General features: G+C 36.9%; 1 protein-coding gene across 4 annotated transcripts in view; it reads right to left on the reverse strand.

Moving 5' to 3' along the window:
• The window catches only part of DENND1B (DENN domain containing 1B), a 165,500-nt gene that overhangs the window by 8,623 nt on the left and 134,943 nt on the right, over positions 1-21,934 (reverse strand). For all 4 annotated transcript variants that reach the window (XM_069022482.1, XM_069022481.1, XM_069022480.1 and 1 more), the window contains 7 exons: positions 21,459-21,549; positions 17,480-17,520; positions 16,602-16,670; positions 14,380-14,436; positions 13,486-13,596; positions 1,271-1,350; positions 40-253 (listed from right to left, as the gene is read on the reverse strand). In XM_069022482.1, the coding sequence (XP_068878583.1) occupies positions 40-253; positions 1,271-1,350; positions 13,486-13,596; positions 14,380-14,436; positions 16,602-16,670; positions 17,480-17,520; positions 21,459-21,549 (663 nt within the window). The remainder of the gene's footprint in view (positions 1-39; positions 254-1,270; positions 1,351-13,485; positions 13,597-14,379; positions 14,437-16,601; positions 16,671-17,479; positions 17,521-21,458; positions 21,550-21,934) is intronic.

Genomic DNA, 21,934 nt, shown 5'->3' on the forward strand with positions numbered 1-21,934 from the left:
GGACTTGGGTTGTCTTTCAAATGAAAGCAGAAGACTAACCGCAGTCTTGTAATCAATGTCATCCATTGATCTAAAGAAATCCAGGCTCTTTGCTCCTGAGAGTTTTCCTTGATCTGAACTGTGTGTGCTCAGTGTGTCCAGAATCTCTCCAAGCAAGTCCATTTCTCCTTGATGTTGAGTTATTCCAGTTTCACCAGAACCATCACTATCATAAAAGTAAGCAGAAGCTTCTTCACTGTCTTCTGATGATAACCTGAAAACAAAAACTTTTCCATCAGATAGGAACACAAAAGCCATTTTATTATAACCACTTCTAAAAGGACATAGGAGAATGCATTTCAAGACCTTGGAATGGGAACATAAACCTGGAATATCCTTCTACTCAAGAATTTTCCTGAACAAAGATATATGGTGTCAATGGAGATGCAGTTACCATTAGCTGCCTCCTGGCCTAGCCAAACACTTGTTCGTTCTAGTGGCAACTCTTGCTCCACCACATGGGCAGACTTACTGGATTACTGTCTATCTGCAAGGAGAACTGGTGCTTTTGCTCTTATTTGCTCTCTTATTGCAATACCCTTATCTCAGACCCCCATTCTACCACAGTCTTTTCCAAACTTTGTCTATCAATACTGCTATAAAGGCTGCTTTCCATGGCTCACTGTTTTCATTATATCCTTTTAACACTTCACTAGCTCCCTCTTCCCTGCTATACCACAGCTTAAGCTGCTTGATTTTGCTTTCAATGTCCTTTCTGGTTTATATCCAGATGTTCATTATCAAAAACTGACTCCTGAATTCAGAAAATGCCTCAATGCAGCTTAAGTCTCAACAGTTTCCCTTTAGTTCTCATACAGGAAGACCTCAATATAAAACCTCCAAGGCATTACTTGTCTTTCAGACCCTTCAAAAAATGTCCCATTGTCATGGCCACAACACAAGCCCTAAAGAATAGATTAGCTGAGGTCACTGCCCACCATGTTGATGAATATTTTGCTGTTTCTTTGTGTATGTAGTCTTTTTATCTGGAAGCTGTGAAGACTGAGGATTATGTCAAGCTCTTCTGGACACTATAAATAATGAAAAGATATAATAGCCTCTCCCTCATTTTAAAGCAGATTTAAATCCTAAACTACTTGACATCATTGAGATCAAGAATTAAGCTAGCAGCCTGGACAGGACAAAAAATGTGTCACTCGACCACTTTGCTGAATAACACTTGTTACCTTCTCTCCTATACATATATAGCACATCTAAACAGGCTTCTTACTTGCTTGTTCTCTCAATTTCATCATCATCATCTTCATCCAAGGCAAAATCCTGGTTACTGAAGCGCTGGTTGAAACGAGTCTGGAGGAAGGACAATTAACATCATAATTTTGTTTATTTTTTCTAGCTCAGCATTACTTAGTTGGAGATCAGCTGCCACTTTATTCATTAAGGCTTCTTATGCCCTTGATGAGGAAAACCACATATTGATCAAGTCTTGTAAAGGTTGTAACAAGTCCTTAAGCATCACCAATTAAAGAGAACCATTTCTCTTAATGGCCTATGGAGGGCCTCATTATTTATGCAAAGCCTGGAGTGCAATATTTATGCAAAGCATTGATTAGCAGAAGACTGGATATTGGAGGAAAAGCATCACTCAAGTCTACCAGCTACCCTTGAAAGCACATCACAAAAAGCACTGTGCTTTAGTACTTTCTGGCAGAAATATTTGCCAAGCTTTGGTTCATGTGGTCTATTGAGCATGAAGAAAAATGGATTTTTGAAGTAGCAAATACAAAGGGAGTCAGGAGTCTCTTTACACTGCTATGGTTATGTTATGGTGCAGTACAGGACTGCAGAGGGGATAATATTCAGATCAGAAACTCTTCACTAAGAATGCCTTTGTGCAGGGTAATTTACTGTGGATTACAGTTAACTCCAACCTAGTGCACACTCAGAGCACCCCATGAGGACTTTGCATGGAGGAGCTAGTGTGTTGTAAATTCACACACTTCTGTACAGAATACTCACTAACCTATTACATCACATTATTATTTAGCAAACAAAAATAAGCTAAAGAATTCCACAATAATTGGAAAAAAGTCTCCATCTTGGCCAGAACATTTAAATCAGGAATTTTAGTTACTTGCACTTCACAAATGACTGTCTTCAGGACTATACATCTCTTACACTTGTTTTGTATCAAAAACCTGCAAAGTTTAACTATGGTGGCAATCAATGCACTCGAGAGATCGTGAACCCTGGACAACCACCCATAATTTAAAGACATATGGATGGAATTTGTACAGAGGGAAAACAGCATTAGCTAACTTTGAGGAAAGTCATACGCAAGTAAGAAGTGCTACTGCCCACATCTCATCATGCAATTCACCAAATGCCTACAACTGCAACAAGCCCCTGATGGGGAAGAAATATGGCCTTAATTTCAGACTACAAGGAGCTTGAACATCTTGTACAGTGAGGATTTCAGTATGTTACCTATTACAGAGGTTGTCAGTGGTTCTACAAATACAAGGACACTCTCTGCAACTCTCTACCCCCCCCTCCATTATTTTCAGGAATGCCTCAGTATTCACTCTTTATAGACTGAGACGTTTTTTCTTGTTCAACAAGAGAGAATTTAATTAAAGCAGCAAGTTTTGATAACACTTTCCACAGTTCTTTGCCCTCAAAGAGGAAACATATGGTTCTTAATGTGTTAAACCAAGTAGTAGTTGACAGAAAATGAGAGAATTATTAGAGTACTAAAACCCATCAAAGAACCCTAACTAAGATTCATATTGAGCAAAAAGTATAGGATGGAATACAGAGAAACATTTTTGTGAGTTTGTTGTGTCGTTCCCATCACTGTTGCAATCTATCAATCATTCTCCTGTTTGTAACTAAAGGGAGGTGAGCCACTCTGTTAATTGACACTGGTGATTGGTTATCTTACTGATCCCTGTCACAACCACAGTCACTGGTTTTGGTTTAAAAGTTGCAGCTTTAAGTGGTTTTGGTTTAAAAGTTGCAGCTTTAAGTATTCATCTTCACTGGGAAAATGAAAATACTTTGTTTCTGTAACACTGGAAATTAACCACTTCCCCAAGAAAATTCTGACGTGACATTCATTGTAATTCAAGCTCTAACTTGGAATTGGCTCCGGGAGGGCAAAACCCCACCTGCCTCTCTCATTTTCTTCGAATTTGCATCAAAATTAGATGCTGCCATCACATTTACTTCTACTAACATAAATATGAGATTTTGCAGGGAAGAAGGTTCTTTAAGAATGTTGAGAAACTGCAGAAAACAAAATGGAAACTGACACTTGTTCATCTGTAGAGGAATTAACTCTGTCAATGGAATAAAATCCTACAAGATAACACCTGATGATTTGTTGAAATAGTAAATAATATTTCAAGGAGCACAGATACCAAGCTTCAAGAAAAAAAGGGGGAAAAAGGGAAAAAAGTTGTGTCTGAGAAACAGGAGCTGAAAAAAATTAATTAGAATCAGTAAACACCACAGGCATTGGCCTGTGGCCCTTCAGAACATCTATGAACAGTAATATGCAAGTGTGTTAGTGAAAGCAAAAATAATCATATAAAGGTACATAACAGAGAAGTTGGTGAACCTAAAACCTCTCCCCAAAACAAGAACTCCTATCTCCTCATGGTCAAACTCTTTGAAAAAATATTTTTGTTACCAATTTAAATGCTATGGGGTATATTATAAAATTATACAGGGAGAATTTCAACAACTAAACCAAATAAAATGGGGTTTACATACAAAGGAAAAGATATGGGGGGAAGGCAAGGAAAGGAAAATATCTGGCTGTAAATAACAACCTTCTCCAGCATTTACAGCTCTCTGAGCTAACCACGGAGACAACAAGCAACACATGTTTTTGAATAGGTGACTTTCCTTTAAGAGCTGTAATAAAAATGACTGCAAGGGAGGGGTATGTCCAGACTACTTTGCAAAGAAAGAAAAAGAAAGAAAGAAACCTGTAATAAATTCCAAAAGGAGAGCCATAAAACTTTTTCAATGCTCCACTAGGCAAAGTGACAGAGTATGTGCACCTGCAAAAGCTGTCAGAGTCATTTAAGAAGGCCTTCCATTACTGACGTACCCTGCTGTTTGCAGTTATTTAAGCTTTTAATTTCTGTCTTTTCTGCATTTTGAAGTGTGTAACCTTTTTTATACCCCTTTATGAAAAAAGGACAGACTTCTGCTTCCTTCCTGATTAGCATTCTAATAACAACCACACCATTTAAATTTATTACCACAAGAAATGATAAGGCAACAGTCCTTTCTTGCTGCACCAGAACTTTATAAAGTCTTAATAGACTGCTGTCATGTTTTTTCCAATAAAATAAAGGAACAAACTTCTTGAAAGTACCTGGTTGCTTTGCTTCTTCCAAACAGTTCTGCTTAGATAATAAATCTATTGCTTAATGTATTTACTTTATATCAAAACAAGAACAGGGATTCAACTTTCGCTGTTTCAAACTTCTCTCATCTCCCTGCACACGGCACCACAATAACTCATCTCTCATCTTGCTCAGAATATAAGAGCTGAGCACACTTAAAACACAAGCTCAGGCTCTCCACAAGCTGGTGTGAGGCTATACATCCTTTTTGTACTCATATACATATACCATATCCATCCTCTCTGGTTGCTGCCGTGCTTCAAAATCTCCTTCTGCAAGTAGTTTGCAACCTATACAGACCTGAACCAATGCTGATCACTGAAATAAGAAAAAGGAGCTGACATAAATACAGGTAGAACAACATAAAGAGACAGCCAGTCTTTAAACTGTCCTCTTCTGCTTGCTGCTAGCCTTACAAAATGTACTACTTTGGAATAAAAATTCCAAAATACATGAATGCTAAAGGATTTAAATGTAAGATGGTTATATTCTTGATTGGGCAGGAAAGTCAATCTTTGAAATGTCAGCTTTTTATATAATGCCAGACCTTTCAGAAGTCCAGCTTTTGGTAATGAGTGCTTATTGATTGATACTAAGGCAGGAAGTTTAACAAGGCTGCTGCTATTAATTACACTCAAAGTGCAAAACAAATAATCTTTTGATAAATGGCACCACAAATATAATTTCACATTTACTGGCTACTCAATACATCAACACATATAAAGTTTCAAAAAAGTAAAAATATATACTATGGTTTAAATCTATGAAGTACTGTTCCCTTTTTCTTAAAAATGTAGAGATTATTCATTCAGTATGAGAAAGCAAAATAAATACAAGCCCACTATTATTTATGATTCAGTATTTTATTTTACCCATCCTCCTCTACAACCAAATCCCAGACACAATTATGGTTCCATTCAGTAGGGAAGCAAAAGATCTCTCAATCAGACCTTCCAGTAAAGCACGACCTGTCGCCTTCCTTTCCGGTTAAACGCTGTGACCTAAAGCCATGGCTCACAAGAAGGTACTCCTCATTACACTCCCTGAGAGCTGAGACTGATGAAAGAAGAAGGAAAGGAGAGATAGAAAAGAAATACAGATTCTAAACAATAATGCTCTGATACCAGAACACTGTCCTGAATATAAATTAAACAGATACTACCAGAAATACGTGTATGGGCACAGTGCTTTGAAACGTCAAGTACACTTTAATGCCACAGAGATCTCCACTGACTATTGTAAAGTTATAGGAAATCCTCATACCTGTGCTGAGGCAGGATTTATTATAAGTAAGGATGATAAATTTCTTGAGATACTTAGTCAGGGATAGCACATGGTAATTACTTTTGTTCTGAATTACTGTGGTGAAAAATGAACAAACTCTCAGCTCCCTGCCATTTATGCATGCTAGCCTCCTGAACATCATTCAGGTATCATTTGAGAATTTTGTAATGCTGCTTTTCCTTTCTAACAATTAATCATGCTTCTGCAAATATTTTTTCAAAAACAGTTATGTTTTGCTCCAAAACAACAAGCAACCTTCCATTTTCCCTGAGGAATCACAGACCCTTTTTTCCTCAGGAAGCGTGAGCCCCCCAGATCAGCCTGAGGTCCCACATTGCCCAGAGGGAGGCATCACCTCCCAACAGCCAGATCCCACTTTTCTCAATGGCACTGAGGCTATTCTTAGCAAAGCCTCCCATTTTCAGCTGATGATGCACCGTGGCACCATGCCACACACCATTCTAGCTGCAAGGAGTGCACCATCCAAAGGCAGCCTGGCTCCACTTTAATTGGCAACAAGCAGAAGTGTTAGTCTTTTAAATAGGACGTGGAGATTTGCAGTGCCATTTGCAACAACTAAAGCCAGCAGCTCATTTTTTTTGTGGGTGATTTTAAAAATCAGACTCACCCAGCAGAATTTCCAGTTACGAAGATGGAGAAATGTATCACTTATTTTCCCTTTTTTGATGGTTATTAATGTCCTAATGTACACTCAATGATTAGATGGAAGGAAAATGATAGAATGGAGGGTTGAGAGGGTCACAGTGGACAGAGGAGCAGGAAGGTAAGGGAGTGTGTCAGGAAAGAAAAACTAATCAGTGTCCATATGCACACAGCCACATGAATGTTTATATGAACAAAACCAGAAAAGGGAACACGGGTTTGAGGTAGCAGGGAAGTCAAGAGACCTGGAAGTAACTCAGGTGCACAGTGTGTGACTTTAGTAACCAGAACAGCTGTAAATCCAGTTTATTTGGTTGGAACACGCTGCCTGATACAATTCCTAAGCAGATAAAAGAGAGACGACTGGTTAAATTGATCTTTTGGGTAAAATGTGCATTATACCCTCCCATCAGCAGAACTATCTCATGGTACAATCACTGCTGAGAGCACTGTTTGCTCATCATGTGTGACTTTCTCAGAGAAAACCATCAAAAATACGTACACTGGAATGTACAATGTGGATGCGATCGTAAACACAAACATCCCATGCCTCCTGACTTCAGCAGGACTGGACCCTGGTCCATCAGACCAATGGACTGTGGAAGAACCTATCTGAGGGAAGCTCCATATGAACCTTGAAAACAGACTACCCACATTTGCAAGGAAAGAAAGACTGTGCCTTAGAAATAGAAATACTGACTCCAAGCACATTTCTACTCTGCCTAGGCATTCCAAACAGAAGAATTACCAAGGAAGAGTCCCTCCTCCTGTCTGACACCAGTAGGAGTCGTCTGCTCAACAAATAAGGTCTTTCTCTGCAAGGTGCTGTGGAATCTGCCTGGCACTTGGAGTTGGATGTTACTAATTTCAGCTATTTTAGGGCCCAAATTAGGCAATTAGCAGCAAGACAGAGGCATCATCAGGATGCAGTCAAGACTAGGTGGGCTGAGCTGCCCTTTGGTCATGCCCCTCTCTCCATTTACTGCAGAAAGAGCCTAAGGCAGCACTGCTGCTAACTTCAGCATTTCAGAAGTATCTAAAATTAGAAAGGCTGAATCTGGACTCTCACATTCAGAGATGCTGAGATCCCTGCAGGAAAAGATCTTCCTGTTTCTTCTACTCCCTACTTTTGCTCCCAGATTTTTTTTCTTTAACTGAACTTTTTTTTTTTTTTTTTTTTTTTTCCATTCTTAGGCACAGGAATACAGAGAGGAAGAAAACATTAGGGAACATAGAGTACTAGAGATGAAGTTTTACATGTAAAGTGGTGCTCTTCAAACTTTCAAGCCAGAAGGCAAAAGCAACACGGAGGTTGGGACGCAGGTTCCAACCATTATCTGATGCTCCCTGCTTTAGTGGAGCAAAAATATGACTCATGGAAGACACAAGATACACAGCAAATGAAAGTAAAAGATACTACTGTTACATTAAGATATCAATAAATTCTCCTGATGAAAAAATTAATCTGGTTATTTCAATTAGCTACTAAGGACAGAAAGGTGCACTCAGTTTTGAAGATACTTTGTGAGACAGCATTTTTCTTTGAGATGCTTCAGCAAAAGGAAACAGTGGTAGACATGCCAATATGGTTCATTTGTTTGCAGAAGAAAGACCCTCGGAAAGGCTGCCTTTCTATTTATTAAAAAACTTCAAGAGGGAGCAACAACAGCCAAGAAAAGCATCTGCAAACTTTTTGCTTGTATATAAATTTTTTTCTTTCAGTAAGATAAATCAGAGGTAGATATGCTGATGACCTCCCCCTGAAAAACCAAGCATTCCACAGGGTAACAAAAAATTCCAGAGCAATTTCCTGACCATTACCCCACGTATTTTTTTTCTTAAATTAAATTGGAATCATGGTAATTAATGAACAGATTTCTCAAGTGCTTTTTACAGCAAAACTCCAAGACAGGCAGCCACAAGACTGACACTGGTTTATGAGTGCAGAACAAACAGCACAATGCTGCTGAGAACTGTCACTGTTTAGTGGGAAGCAGGGGCAGGTTTGAGCAATCTTGTAATTATACCTCTACTTTGGAGCTTCTATTTCCTAATCCTGAAAATAGTAATCAAGCATGATCTATGAAAGCATCTAAATGCTTAATTTGCACAAAATCCAGAGACAATTTCACTTAGCACAAATAAAGGAAGTACCCCTCGACTCGTAAGAGGTCTTCGTTGCACCAAGCAAGGCTTGCACAGGCAGAGGGTCCTGGTGTGCCCTGCCACTTCAGAAAGGAAGCGGAACCACCAGAGGGCACTCTCGTAATCCGCAATTTGAATTTTGGCTGCCTAGCTTTTTCATTTTTAATTAAAAGGAAATCTGACTGTTTTGCAGAATGAAGAGATCTTACTTGACACAGCAAGACAAAAGATTTTTCTCCAAATTAAAGGAAGCTAATGATATCTACAATATTTTCACATTACACTACATTAGCTAAAGAAACAGAATTTACTGATCAACCAATGCTTATTTCAAAACTGTGTCTTACAGAAGCAAAACATGATTTATATCAAAAACTAGCTCTTACTGTTTATAACATCTTTCAATTTATAATATTTTAGTCAATGAGGGTAGAAGAAACCTCCAGCAACAGAACCAGTGTTATATGTGGTTGGTGAGCATAAACGTGATCTCAAGCATATTGTCTGAATACAAATACAGGTAAATGTCCTTAATCAGATTTATGTTTCTGAAATCATTGAGGGGCTGACTGCGGATATTTTTTATAGAAGACATTCAGACATCTTACACAGAATATGTACATTCAGCACTACATTATCACTGCATTATCACAGTCTCCTCTCTTATTTTTCTGGGAAAAAAAAAAAAGGAGTCTTCAGAATAGCCCACTCTCACCACCTTTTCCAGGTTAGGAGGGTAATCAGTTACTAGAAGTCCTTTGTAACTAATGATTATGTCATTTATTTCACTGGCCATTGTAGGGATATTGATAAATGGGGCACTCCTGAAGGTAAGGTTATTCTGAACACATCTTCCTGCCTGACACTTGCTGTCTTTGTTGAACAGATGCCAAGCACACCTACTGCAAGCTGAATTATATATTGTATAGGCTCTAGGACATACTTCAACAAAAGTGAAAAAGCTCCATTTGCAACATGCCTTACAAAAAAAAAAAAAAAAGACAAAAAAAAAAAGACAAAACCAAAACTCTCTTCTGTTTGAGACCACCAAGAAAAAAGTTTAGTCTAACTTGGTTTTTACTACCTTATACAAAAGTGTTTTAAAAAACCTTCTTAGACACTGTATTTGGAATCTGCAAAGTCATGGTGAGTAGTTCACTTGGTACCTGCGAAATAGGAACATTAAAGCAGTGCTGACACACAGTGATTGCTAAATCTACCCTTAGAATCCACATGCCCATTTCCATTACAGAAGGAAGGTAGTAGGTGCCTAAAGGTACAGGTAGTATGTACGTGTTCTTAGAGACTGTGGGGCACTGCTAACTTACTAACTGCAAAGTGAACTGGCAGCTCTTGTTTGCTATTCTGCTAATCTTCCAGAGTGTTTTATTTGCCACGAAATACATTATGACTGTTGATATCCTGACATAGTCCATTTTCAATAAACTACCCTAACACCTGATATAACAGTAAAATTACAAAGATCATATTCATGAAATCAAACAGATCTTCCTGGCATTCTAACCAGGATCATAATAAACATGCTCCCTTTTTCATTATATATTAATTTGAAACAATTTTACAGAGCTCCTGCTGCATTTAGGTCTCTGTGCACCCAGAAATCTGCATTACCTGGGAGCATATAATGGAACAGAATTAAAACAGATTATGCAAAAACTGAATGCTCCATAGTCCAAGACATGCCCTGCTGTACCCCGTTCATCAACAGTTAAAGGAACTCAGCAGTATCATTCACAAGATACTGCAAACAGAGTCTAAGCAATCTCATGCTTCCATTAATTTTTATTTCAAAAATTTTAGCTGGTGATTTCTGGTGCCTTCTACATTGCTAATTAAAGTAAGAGATGAAACATACCCAAGACACATTATTAGCTCTAGGCATGAAACAGTTAACAGCAGTGCACATGCCAAGGTTTTAATAAGGCTTAACAATAAAAAGCTTCAATCCTCCACTTTCACTAGATTTTGTTGTTGTGGTTTTCCCTTGCTTAGGGCAATCCATCTGTTAATGTTGACTTGCAATACAGTTAAGCTCGCACATGTCTGAGGAGCCTACAACAGCGAACCTAAGCAGGAGCGAGCTCAGATGAATATTGCAGAGAGGAAGGGCTCGTCTCGGGCGCGGATTCATTGTGCGCACACGCGCGCGCGGGCACGTACCAGTGCACTGCCCTCAGCTCCTTTCAGGAAACACTTTCAAAATGCAAATTACAGCAGGGCAAGCCGATCGCTTCAGTCTGCAATAAGGCATTTAATTATTTATCCTCTGGTTAGGTTATGACAGCTATTTTAGATGCTATAATTTTAATTTTTTTTTTATTTACTGCTGATTTTTTTAAAGTCTATTGCCAATCTGGAAAAGAAAAAATACAATAAAGCCTCTATGACAGCAGTGATAAAGATTAGTAAATATTCATTGTTAAAAATGGCTCTGCACTGTGACCAGTGCTGGTATTCTCCCTGGGCCAAACTGGCTGTGTTTTCAATAAAACCAGAGAAGTATCCTTTCCCTTGAGCCCTGTTAGGCTGAGGCTGCAGTTGGAACTGTCATCCTCACACAAAAGCAAAGGGGCTGGGTTTTACAAACGCAAAGCCTAATTGGGAGATCTTCATGGCTGTACCCTTGACATTTATTAAAGCCTCATCAACAAAACAGGAAATAACCGTACTAATTAGCAGACCCATATACAAACTCCTGTTGGTTGGGGTAAAAGCGGATTCACTTCCTATTGTAAAGGAAACGTCCTCTCAGACCCCCAAATCCTGTTATGAACTGATTTTTAAAATGATCTTTCCCAGTAAAGCAGACTTTCATATCATACATAACTTTTCGAAGCAGATGTTTTACAGCATCTCAGGTAACTCTTAGTATTTAACTGTTTCTAAGAAGTGGAGAAGGAAAAGCTCAATGCATATATCTAAAATGACATAAAATATGACACAAAATTCTTTGTATATACAATTTTCTAAATGTTTCAGTAGGGAAGAGATAGTAATAAAGTGCAAAGGTGCCTCTTTTTTGGAAGCAGGATGACCATTAAGAGAAATCTCTCTCTCTTGTTCATTGTTTATCTAGGTTTGGGGTGGGTATTTCAGTACACCAGCTTAACAACTTAATCAATATCTGGTCCTTACTTTAAATATGTATCAAATTGCCTGAACTCCACATTAGCACTATCCTGATACTGATACAGCCACTGGTGGAGATCATTTTAGAAATCTGGGTGGAGAGCCTCATTTGCAGGATAAGGAATACCAGAAAAAGGATTAGACCTGACAATAACAGCACCCTGAATTTCACTACTTTTAAACAGCAGATTCACTACTAGATCAAACAGTCTCTCTCATATGCATGCATTCAATACAAATATATTTTTTTATTTGGATGTAAAATTTAAAATCACCACTTATAAATAAAGAATTTATGTTATCGTATTCAAACACCAAGACCAAAAATCAAAACAAGAGTAGCAACAGCAGACTATTATTTTTCAGAAATCTTTTGGTTTATTTGCTTCTGGGGAGGAGGAAGAAGGAAGTGGCATGAGTGAGAGGTGAAGGAGTTCTTGGAGAGCAATCCCCATGGGCTCATTCCTGCCCACGAGGTTCATGTGACGTTTGGGACAAGAGCTGGGGAAGAGACGCCTTTGGTTTTCAGCAGGGCAATGCTGTGGGGCTCTCAGTTCCCAGCTTTGTTGGTAAATACACCCTACACAAACGTGTATATGTCCATGTGCATACACATCCATTAACACACGTGTGTATGGATGCATGTAAACAGAGCCAGGCACACATCTGCACTCCTGCCTTGTTTGCAAAGCTAAAAGACAACTGGTAGAAACAGCAATGATTACAGGATTTAGCACTGTACAGCTGCACACCACAGAGAAGTTCAATTGTTCTGTCTGAACACATGCCTTCAAAAGAAACCTTTAATTGTACCAAGGTGAATTATATTCTTTGTATCCCTAGACTCCTGCACATAACAATAGGCAGCACTACCATATCAGCGGAGCAGAAAGACTTTGTATTATTTATAACCCTACTAAAAATAATAACTTAATACTAATGTACAATTTCATCATCATTTAGCAACCATCTGCATCAGTTCTATGTTGTATTTCAGAAACTTTATATTTATATTGCAATATCTAGAAAGAAAAAAAAAATGTTGTTAGAGCAACTGTGCTGAATTTATATACTTAATTCTCATATTAGGAAGATACAGGCATTAAAAATCCACATATATTAAAAACATGCAGTAACAATATAATGTAAAAATAAATACCCATACATTAAAAATATGTACATATGCAAGTAAATATTTGCAGAAAAAAAAGTGTTAGAAAAACTACTTTGTTGATATTTTTGACATAAAACTGTCAAAATGAATCCAAAAACATTAAAACACTTGCCAAAGTTGAGACACTACACCTGTTACTTCAAATCTAGACTAGAAAGGATTGGAGAACAAAAGCCAAGACATTGGCACTGCATTAACTAGTTGACTTATTAATAAAATAATAAATCATAACTATCTGAGCAAGGTTAAAGGCCATGTGACTGCCCAAACAATTTATTAGAAACACTAAATTATTATGCCTTACCCTAAGAAACTAAAAAAGATAGCTTAATACAGATCTGTGAATAGATCAGAATGTATTTTTGTAAGAAGCCTTTCTCAAAACCAGAATTTAAGAATTAAATCTCAGATCCATACTTACAGACCTCCTGTTCTTTCCCTTTGCAACAGGGTTGAAATACAAATAGCATTTTTTTTCTCCATACAAGCAGTGTAGCAGTATTTCTATAAACATAGCCTTTTAATCACACTATCCAAACACAGACAGGAAAATCATCTTGGAAACAGATTCACCAACACACTACTGTAAGCAGCAAAAAATTTTTCCTATATGTATGTGAATAGAAACAGAAATTTCAGGTGTCTTACCTGTGCCAGCCTTCGTTTTTCTGAGCTTGTTCTTTTGTCATAATGGGATGTGTAGACAGGAACAGTCTGTACTGCACCAGCACTGCAAGTTCCATACTCTTCCTCACTCTCCTATGCAACAAAACAGATTAAAAGTCCTTTATTTATAATCATTATCTGCAAACATACCCTCCATATTATGCATGCAGAATGCATTTAAAATTATCTTGCCACAATCTATTACTGTCATGAAAATACCATCTGTAGTAAGAAAATCAAATTTAGCTTTTCAAAACACTGGATTACCAACATGATCATTTAAAAATTGAATTGCTCAAATGTTTTTGAATTTTTTCTTGAAATAGCATAATAGGTATCCAAAAAATGGTTCCTTCCCTGTACAGAAAAATCTTACATGGAAGCAAAATTCCTAATGGGAAAAGCAGCTGCAAAATGCCTAAACCATCTTTTCTGATAGTTTGTGATGTTGCTTTTGCGAAATGAAACTATTCATTCCTCTTGAAACACTGCTATTGAACTAAAACTGGACAACTGCACCTCCTGAAATACACTGTACTGCAAGACTCTCCCTTCTCAAATTCTCAGCTTGAAGCAAAGGCTTCAATTGTGATATCAAAGCAATCAACTTTATGAAAACATACATCCTCTTAATGTATCTTTGAAGACCTCTGTTGTTCTATGATAAAATATGCAAACAATAAAGAGATTATTCAGTGGATGCATAGAATGACAGATAGTTGCCAGAGGGCTCGTTATGAAAAATGTATTTTTGAACAAAGGGCTAAGCATATTTCAAAAGTCATTAAAAACACAAATCTCATGTGATTTGTAAAGTATAAGCTTCAAACTGATACAGGAAGCAGTGTAAGAAAGTAAATAAAGTGTACTACATACCTTGTGTTTTAACTTATTCTTCACTTCTTTTATTCCTTGCCTTGCCTGGTTTTTTGCCTGGAGAAATAAAAGGACTTAAGTTGCTCAGCAAGACACTGGCTGGAGTCACAGAACATGCCTTATGATGCCATACTTACTTTGCCTTTTTTTTTAAACACCTGGTGATATAAAGAAGGGCAATAACCTTTATCACAAATTTCAAACATGCACTATCACTGTATTTTTTATATTCATGCTTTGTCCACATATTTAAGGATTTTTTACACTATGTGCATGCCAATGCTGTGAAAACACACTAAGAATTCTCCATTATTACTAGGGACAGGCTAAGAATGGTCATATACACATCACTCCTTTATTTGAAATGCTCCTTTAGATTTGAAAGGGTATTTTAGCAATAAAGCATGTTGAAAAAATGTTCAGATTTTTAAGATGACTGCTAGAGTGTTCCAGTCTGGCAACTTGCAGGGCAACATCAATCTTAAGAGAAATGAAGTGATTTCATATGCAGATGGAGATTTTGCCCAGTGTTGCTGAACAGCACAGTGCTGCTATTTAGGGGAGAATTCTGAATGCATTAAAAGAGGCAGACAAGAATCATTGTTGCATAGAAAACAGCCAAGAATATTCTTCAATACAGAAAGGAATTAACAATATGGAATACTATCTTATGCTAAAAACAATGAGGGGGGGAGAGAGAGAGAGAGAGAGAGAAGGGCGGAGAAGGAAAAAAAAATAAAAATGGGGGTACAACACCAAAAACCCTAACAGAAAAAAAGATGTCTTTCCTACACAAATATGGGGAAAAACTACAAAAGTTTTCAAGGTTGTCTTGAAAACAGGACTTTTAAAATACATTCAAGGGCATACATATCTGAAAACTATCTATTTTTCTGTGGTTTTCTGTACGTGGCAATTCAGGAAAAAAAAAATCATTTTCTTGAATCAAGAGGTCACAGAGTCTTTTTTGATCCTTAAATCATCCATCCATAGGCTCAGTAACAGCACCATGGGGTGCCATGTACCAGATGCTAACCTGAAAGCCACTTTAAACTTTCCAGATCCTGCTCACAGCATTTAGATGAATTTCTGAGTGCTTTGTTCTAACTCTGAGGGATGGTCCCGACAACATTACTCAAAGCTCCCAACCAGTTATGTGACAATTAAGAAATGCATATTGCAGTCCTCTAGTACTAGGCTCCATAAAGGCAACAATGTAAGAAATTAAATGGGGTATAAATCTGGATACCATGTACACACAGATCCTCAAGAATTTACTGGAGTTTCCTGGCATACACAGAAGTTCACTTTGAAGAACCTTTACTATCAAGGGCATAATTATCAAAATTGAAGGCTGAAGAAGTCCATGTAACCACAGTCTAAGACAGTGCAATTGAAGAAGAATAATTTGCAGATGAACCATTTTTTAATTATAAATGAGTCTATGAATATGAAGTATATTTAATTTATTTACCTGTTTCTCTCCACAACTGCTGTGTTTTTCAAGTAATGTAAAATTAAAAATTCTGTTTGAAAACTTTACTTAAAATACTCTAGCCCAGACTGATTTACTGATTTATTCAGGACTATTTATAATGCATCCAGCTAGTGAAACATTTGGAAAAGCAAAAAGGAAGCCAAAAGTCTTTTCCCATATATTATAAAAGCAACCTTAAAATACTTCTCACTTCATTTTTTTCTACTGCTGTTTTTACCATACTGCATAATACAGTATAATCTCACATGCTTCATGGGTTAGGCAGTCTTTGAAAACAAGATCTTTCAAGATGAAAAGTATAAGCATTAAACCCAGTTAAACATGAGTATTCCAATACCATCTTTAAATGAGCAGATGATTTGCTGCACACTTTACTGAATCTTTACCACATCTCAATAGTGCAGCACTTACTGCCAAAGTGAAATTACAGCTGTGTATCAAATACCTAAATGATATTCAAATAAGCTTCTAGTGTGTAAACCAGCACTCTGATGCTTTGAGAAAGTTTGTTTTTATGTACAAGCTATCTAGAAGAGTCTGAATCAACTATAAATCCTACTGCTATATGAGAAAACAAATTAAGGTAAACACTTTCTACAGGCTGAAGTGCTTTTCCGCAATTTATTTATAAAATGTTGAGGTTTTTCAGCATTCAGGGAGAATGAGAGGTAGTAGGAAATTGCAGTATTTTTTTGTATTATTTATTTGAAATAGATGATCTTACAAATTTATATGCTGTTTTTACAGCCGGAGTGGCTTTGGTCATCGCTGTGTTGATCAGTGCACTGCCTTTCTGAAATACACAAAAAATATATTTCAGTAACATTGCAACACAAGGCAAACCTTAAGAAAACAGCAAGGAAAAATGAACAGTGTGCTGTGAAGAAGTAACAACCTTCCCTTGAAATGGGTAAGAGCAAGCACAGCTGTGTTTCCTCCCCAACCTGCTGTCTGCAGCTACACAAGGGTTACAGTATGTCATTCCACAGCTGACACATTTATCAAGGCACTCCAAAGAATGATGGATTTTCGGTCTTCATTCACTGTTACCATTACAAAATCAATTCAGAAGTTAAGGCTATTTTTCATGTGGTCCTATCATATTTATTATGCAACTAAAAAATACTTTGACCTGACAGGAAGGACTATCTCATTTAATCACACAATTCTCTTAATCTAAAATAATATATTTTACTAATGCTGCAGAATAACAAGGTTATACCAAGAGTCTTCTGCTAGCCAAATTGCACAAATCTGTATTAACAAAATTGCTATTTACTAGAAGTGATAAGCTTCATATCAAATTGTCACACCTAATTCAGAGTTATGGAATGTAACATGATACAGAAAGCAGTGAAATCTTTGACTGTACAGACATAAAAACCTTATGCATTTTGGCATTTGTTTTGTGAATGGGAATTTTTTTTAAATCTTCAATAAAAAAATTCACAAAATTATTGCATATACTATAGACTTGGTATTTCTTATAGAATGTATTTACATTTTTCTCACAAATGAACAAACTTTTACATAGAAGTAAGGAAAAGGATGGAGACTTAAAAGGACAGGGTGGCCAGTTTAATTACTTAACCAAGTTTATACCTTCACTGTGTGCATCCACTGCTGGTAAGATCTTGAATTCCCTGAAAGAGAAATGTCAAATATAACACAATCAAACATACATTCAACATTTTAAATGTTGCAACCTTCTTCATTATCCGAATAAAAAATGTACTTAGAGTATTACTTATTCAATTAATCCTTTCCAGATAAATAAGGAATGTGAAGATAAGAATATGCATACACTAAGAAAGAAACCCAGGAATCTCTTATTGCTTGTTTTCTGTTTCCTTTGTAAAAGCTTATGTCTTCACCACACAGTTTTTAATTCCAATTGAGGCAGAAAGATGAATTAAAACTATGATAACGTAACACACTCCTAGAAAGCATAAAAAGCAAAATACTAACTCAAAGCAAAGAATAATATATTAACTGCATTCAAGCATAATGATCCCTCTGGACAAACTTTCAAACACAACAATGACATGGACTGCAGAAGGTACCATCCCAAGGAAAAGGGACAAGAGAAAAGTCTAAGGGTTATGGCACAACTATACACTCCTGTGCAGAAAAAATCCTTTTAAATTATTAACTGTATCTACTTTCTTTCACAGAGAAAAACCTCTAAAGGCAAGTGAGAGCTACTGACTTCTGTAGGACCACCGAGGACTGAACTGGCCACAAGGGACCACATTAAATTCTACTTGATGAAGAAGTCAATACTACTTCCCAAAGGTGCTTCAGCTGAACAACAAAGATGAGGTCCATGATCCCTGAGAAAGTTTTAGAGTACATCAGTCACTTGAATACTCCAGTACTGTGAGCTGCTACTGACCCCATACAAGAGATTCACTTTGACAAGATTGCTCCAGTTTCAAACAGAGTTTGACCATTTTGAAAGGACCATACTGATATAACATTACAGACTTTTAATCCATTAACTAAGGCCTGGATAGAATTATTCCATTGGCTAATGAAAGCCAAAATACTCTCCTAGAACATTTTCATGAACTAACTGGATCATTGGAAAAGGTATTCCCAATTTTCAAAATGAGGTGAAGAAACATGCACTGTTTAGACTCATATAAGGCACTTCCACCTATCCCACTCAATTTTTACATGCAATTTTGAGACAGCCAGACTCTCAGGAATCATGGCAGAAGTGAAAGTAATGCTTGCTTAGAGAGGAGACCCTCATGACGATTATGATCCCATCTCCATTAAGAACAGGAAAGAGCAACCGAAAGCAAAACCAACTCTTTTTTCACTTCTTTGATCTGGCTCCCTAGAACTTTCAGAGAAGGAAGCATGCAAATAACATGTATAAGGTGAAATTTAACCACTGCTGGGGTGTTAGGGATATTGCATGAACAATAAATACTTTCTTTAACACAACATTTCATAACTTCAATTCCTGTCAACAATGTTCATAAATCACCTGTCTTGTAGTGTACTCAATAGTGACTCTTTCCACATCTGAGCTTTCTCTGTCACAGCCTGACTAAATTAATAGAAACAGTAAATGGGATCACAGCAAATGGCCAAGTTTAATGGTCATCTACTTATGTAGAGAGACTTCAGGGAAGGAAATCAAGAAAACTGATAAATACTCATCTACAGAGACAGCCATGCTAACACTGCATACCCTCAGCTAGAGCCAAACCTCCTGAAACTCTAGCAAAAAAAATCTCATTCTTTAAAATGAATTATCATTACAAGGGAGTTTCAAATGGTTTTATTTTTCTAGTTTTCCTTCTATTAGCACCAGTGATATTAGACCACCAGGAAAAAATTCCTGCTGTAGCAAAATTCGTGTAATTAAAAATTCATTAACATATTCTACAAGAAATCTGAGTGCTAAACTAATCCATCATTATATTCTTGTATTGAAAGTTACATAAAACTCTTGAGAACTAATATGTCCATAGAATAAAATGTAAGAGAAAATAAAATTTTAATTATAAAGTGCAAACTGTAATGAAGATGTTTCACAAATTTATTTGCAGATGCAGACACACAATTTTTGACCATTATTTCTTTTAAAAAAAGGAAATCATAAAAAATAATGAAATTTAAGCTTTATTCTTCAATTTTCAGTTTAATTTTCTTTCCTGGTTTAGTTAAACTTGCGTATGTAGAAAAAGGCAAATTTAAAAAGAGATTACTTAAAGAAACACTTTCCATTTGATTCAGTAGTTTTTAAATTATACTTTCCACACGAAGAATGTGTTCACCTGTCCTTTTAACAGCTTGTAGCTAACACTAACTTTCTGTGACTTTTCTGAAATCTGGGTTTCACCTGTTTTTTTCAAACCTTGGGCTTCCCGATAAAGTTGACGGGAGTTAAGTCCGCAAAGAGATCATAGTTCTACCCCATTAGCGTCACAAAATGTCACCTTCAATTGCACACATATTGTTAGCCCTGCACTTCATAACAATAATGAGACAGCAGTTATGTAAATACTCAGTATGTGCCCTAAGCAATTTGTCCACAGCCTGGCAATATCAGCTTGTCTGACTTGAAAAGTACACAGGCAGTGCAAGCCAGCCCAGCACTGCCAGCAGAGCTGAGTCCCTCCTGAGCAGAGCCAGGTGAGACACGGTTCACAGCCTGCCAGAGCACAGCCAAGAAACAAGCTTTATCTAACTTCTGTTGCAGTTTTATTGCAGCCTCCTGACCCCTAACTGCAGTCAGCAAATGAGCTCTGAATACTGACAGCACCTATCTGAATAATGGATGCTCAAAGTCTCAAATCGGTTTACAGAGCAGCATAACTAACCCTAAAAAGGCAGGGAAGATTTAAATCTCTGTATAACTAACTACACTTTAATCAAGAAACAAAACCACAAATTATGAGCTAGATCTTAGCACAAGACACAGAAGGCAGGAGAAGGCAGTGAAAATCTTGAACAAAAGGAATTATACACTCTGAGTATAAAAAAGTTACTTTTTAGAAGCTGCAGATGGCACGGCAGCCCTTGATAGTTTCTCTGTGGCGGCCAAATCCTCTCCTTGATGTGTCCCATTCAAGGACAGTCTTGCAAAGGAAGCCCATCCAAAGCTGCCAGCTGCAACTCAGTGGATTTGTTCAAATCACATAAGCTCCATCTACTGAGGAAGCTTCTACATGACTTTCAAGATTGACCATAAAATAGTATTTGTGCTGTCATGCATATTTTGAGCCCATCTTTTAATACCATCTCTTACACCTGTACTGCTTTTGGCTGCAGTAGAGTGAGCAGCTGGGCGGTGGTGGGTTTAAAACATGACAACACCTGAAATAACAATACACCTGTCCTAAATGTTTAACATGAAACCACTCCATAATACTGTAAAAATCAGCACTGGATGCAGGATGCACTCTTCCATTTGGGTTAGCTGATGTGAAAAGTGTTGTAACAATTGTCAGTGAACACAACCGAGGCAAACAACATGAGAAATAATATTTCTGTTTATGAAGAAGATAAATTTCTGTGTCCCTTCTCAGACCATATATAAAAGTGAAAAAAACTTTCCCTTTTTTAGAGTAACACATTCACTGAAGAAAGCAGATTTCTCTTAACATTCATTCTTAAAGCACTGTGATTTCTACACTGCAGAAATAAGTAGATATGAAAAGAAAATGAAGTGTTTATGGAAAACGTAATTATCTAGAAGTGAAGCAGCACAAATGTCAAAATGATTTTAAAAATACAGTTTACACAGAATGCATCATATTATATAAATATGCAGTTAAAAATGTAAACATTATAGAGATATCTCACCCTATACTGAAATCTAAGTATTATTTTACAGGATTAAACAAACATATCTTCATTTAATTTACTGGTAGAACTAGGTACATAATAGTATGTATCCCAGCAGTGATCTGCTAAAGGCTAAAACCTTTCCAAGGATGAGTGGAAACAATGAAACAGCAACAAGATTAATGACTTCTAAAATTTACAGGACATCATGAGGACATCATGTTGAACAGTTTCCAAAGAAGTGTCAATGAGTACACCCAAATTAATTCTGTACCTCCACAAAAGCCTCCTGCTGTGATTTCTTCTTCAAAAACATCAGAGAATCCTCTCCCTGCATTTAATTTTGATAGCCGACCATCAATAAACTGCAGGTGAAAAAAGAAAAGGGTCACACACACTTTGCTGTCTGTTCTAGTCTTTACGGTGTTAAGAGTTTTAAATGTGTCCATTCTAATGGAATGTGTATGTTCAAGACAATACATGTCTTAAGGATAAAACACTGCTTTCAGATGGACTTTACAAGAGCAGTTTTAACTATGAGCAGCAGGAATGTTGAGTACAGACCAAGAAAACTATTTATATTTTCTGCATTTTTCTAATGGCAAGAAAAGAATTTAATTCCTTAAAATAGTAACTCTGGATTTCTTATCATAACCATGTAAAGGTCATCAAGACATTCCCTGATGTTCTGTTGTGAAATTGTAGGTCTTTTAAAGCACTAACCCTTATTTAGGTGCATCCACAGATGCA

Source organism: Aphelocoma coerulescens, chromosome 8 (genome assembly GCF_041296385.1).
Source record: "Aphelocoma coerulescens isolate FSJ_1873_10779 chromosome 8, UR_Acoe_1.0, whole genome shotgun sequence".
Taxonomy (NCBI): domain Eukaryota; kingdom Metazoa; phylum Chordata; class Aves; order Passeriformes; family Corvidae; genus Aphelocoma; species Aphelocoma coerulescens.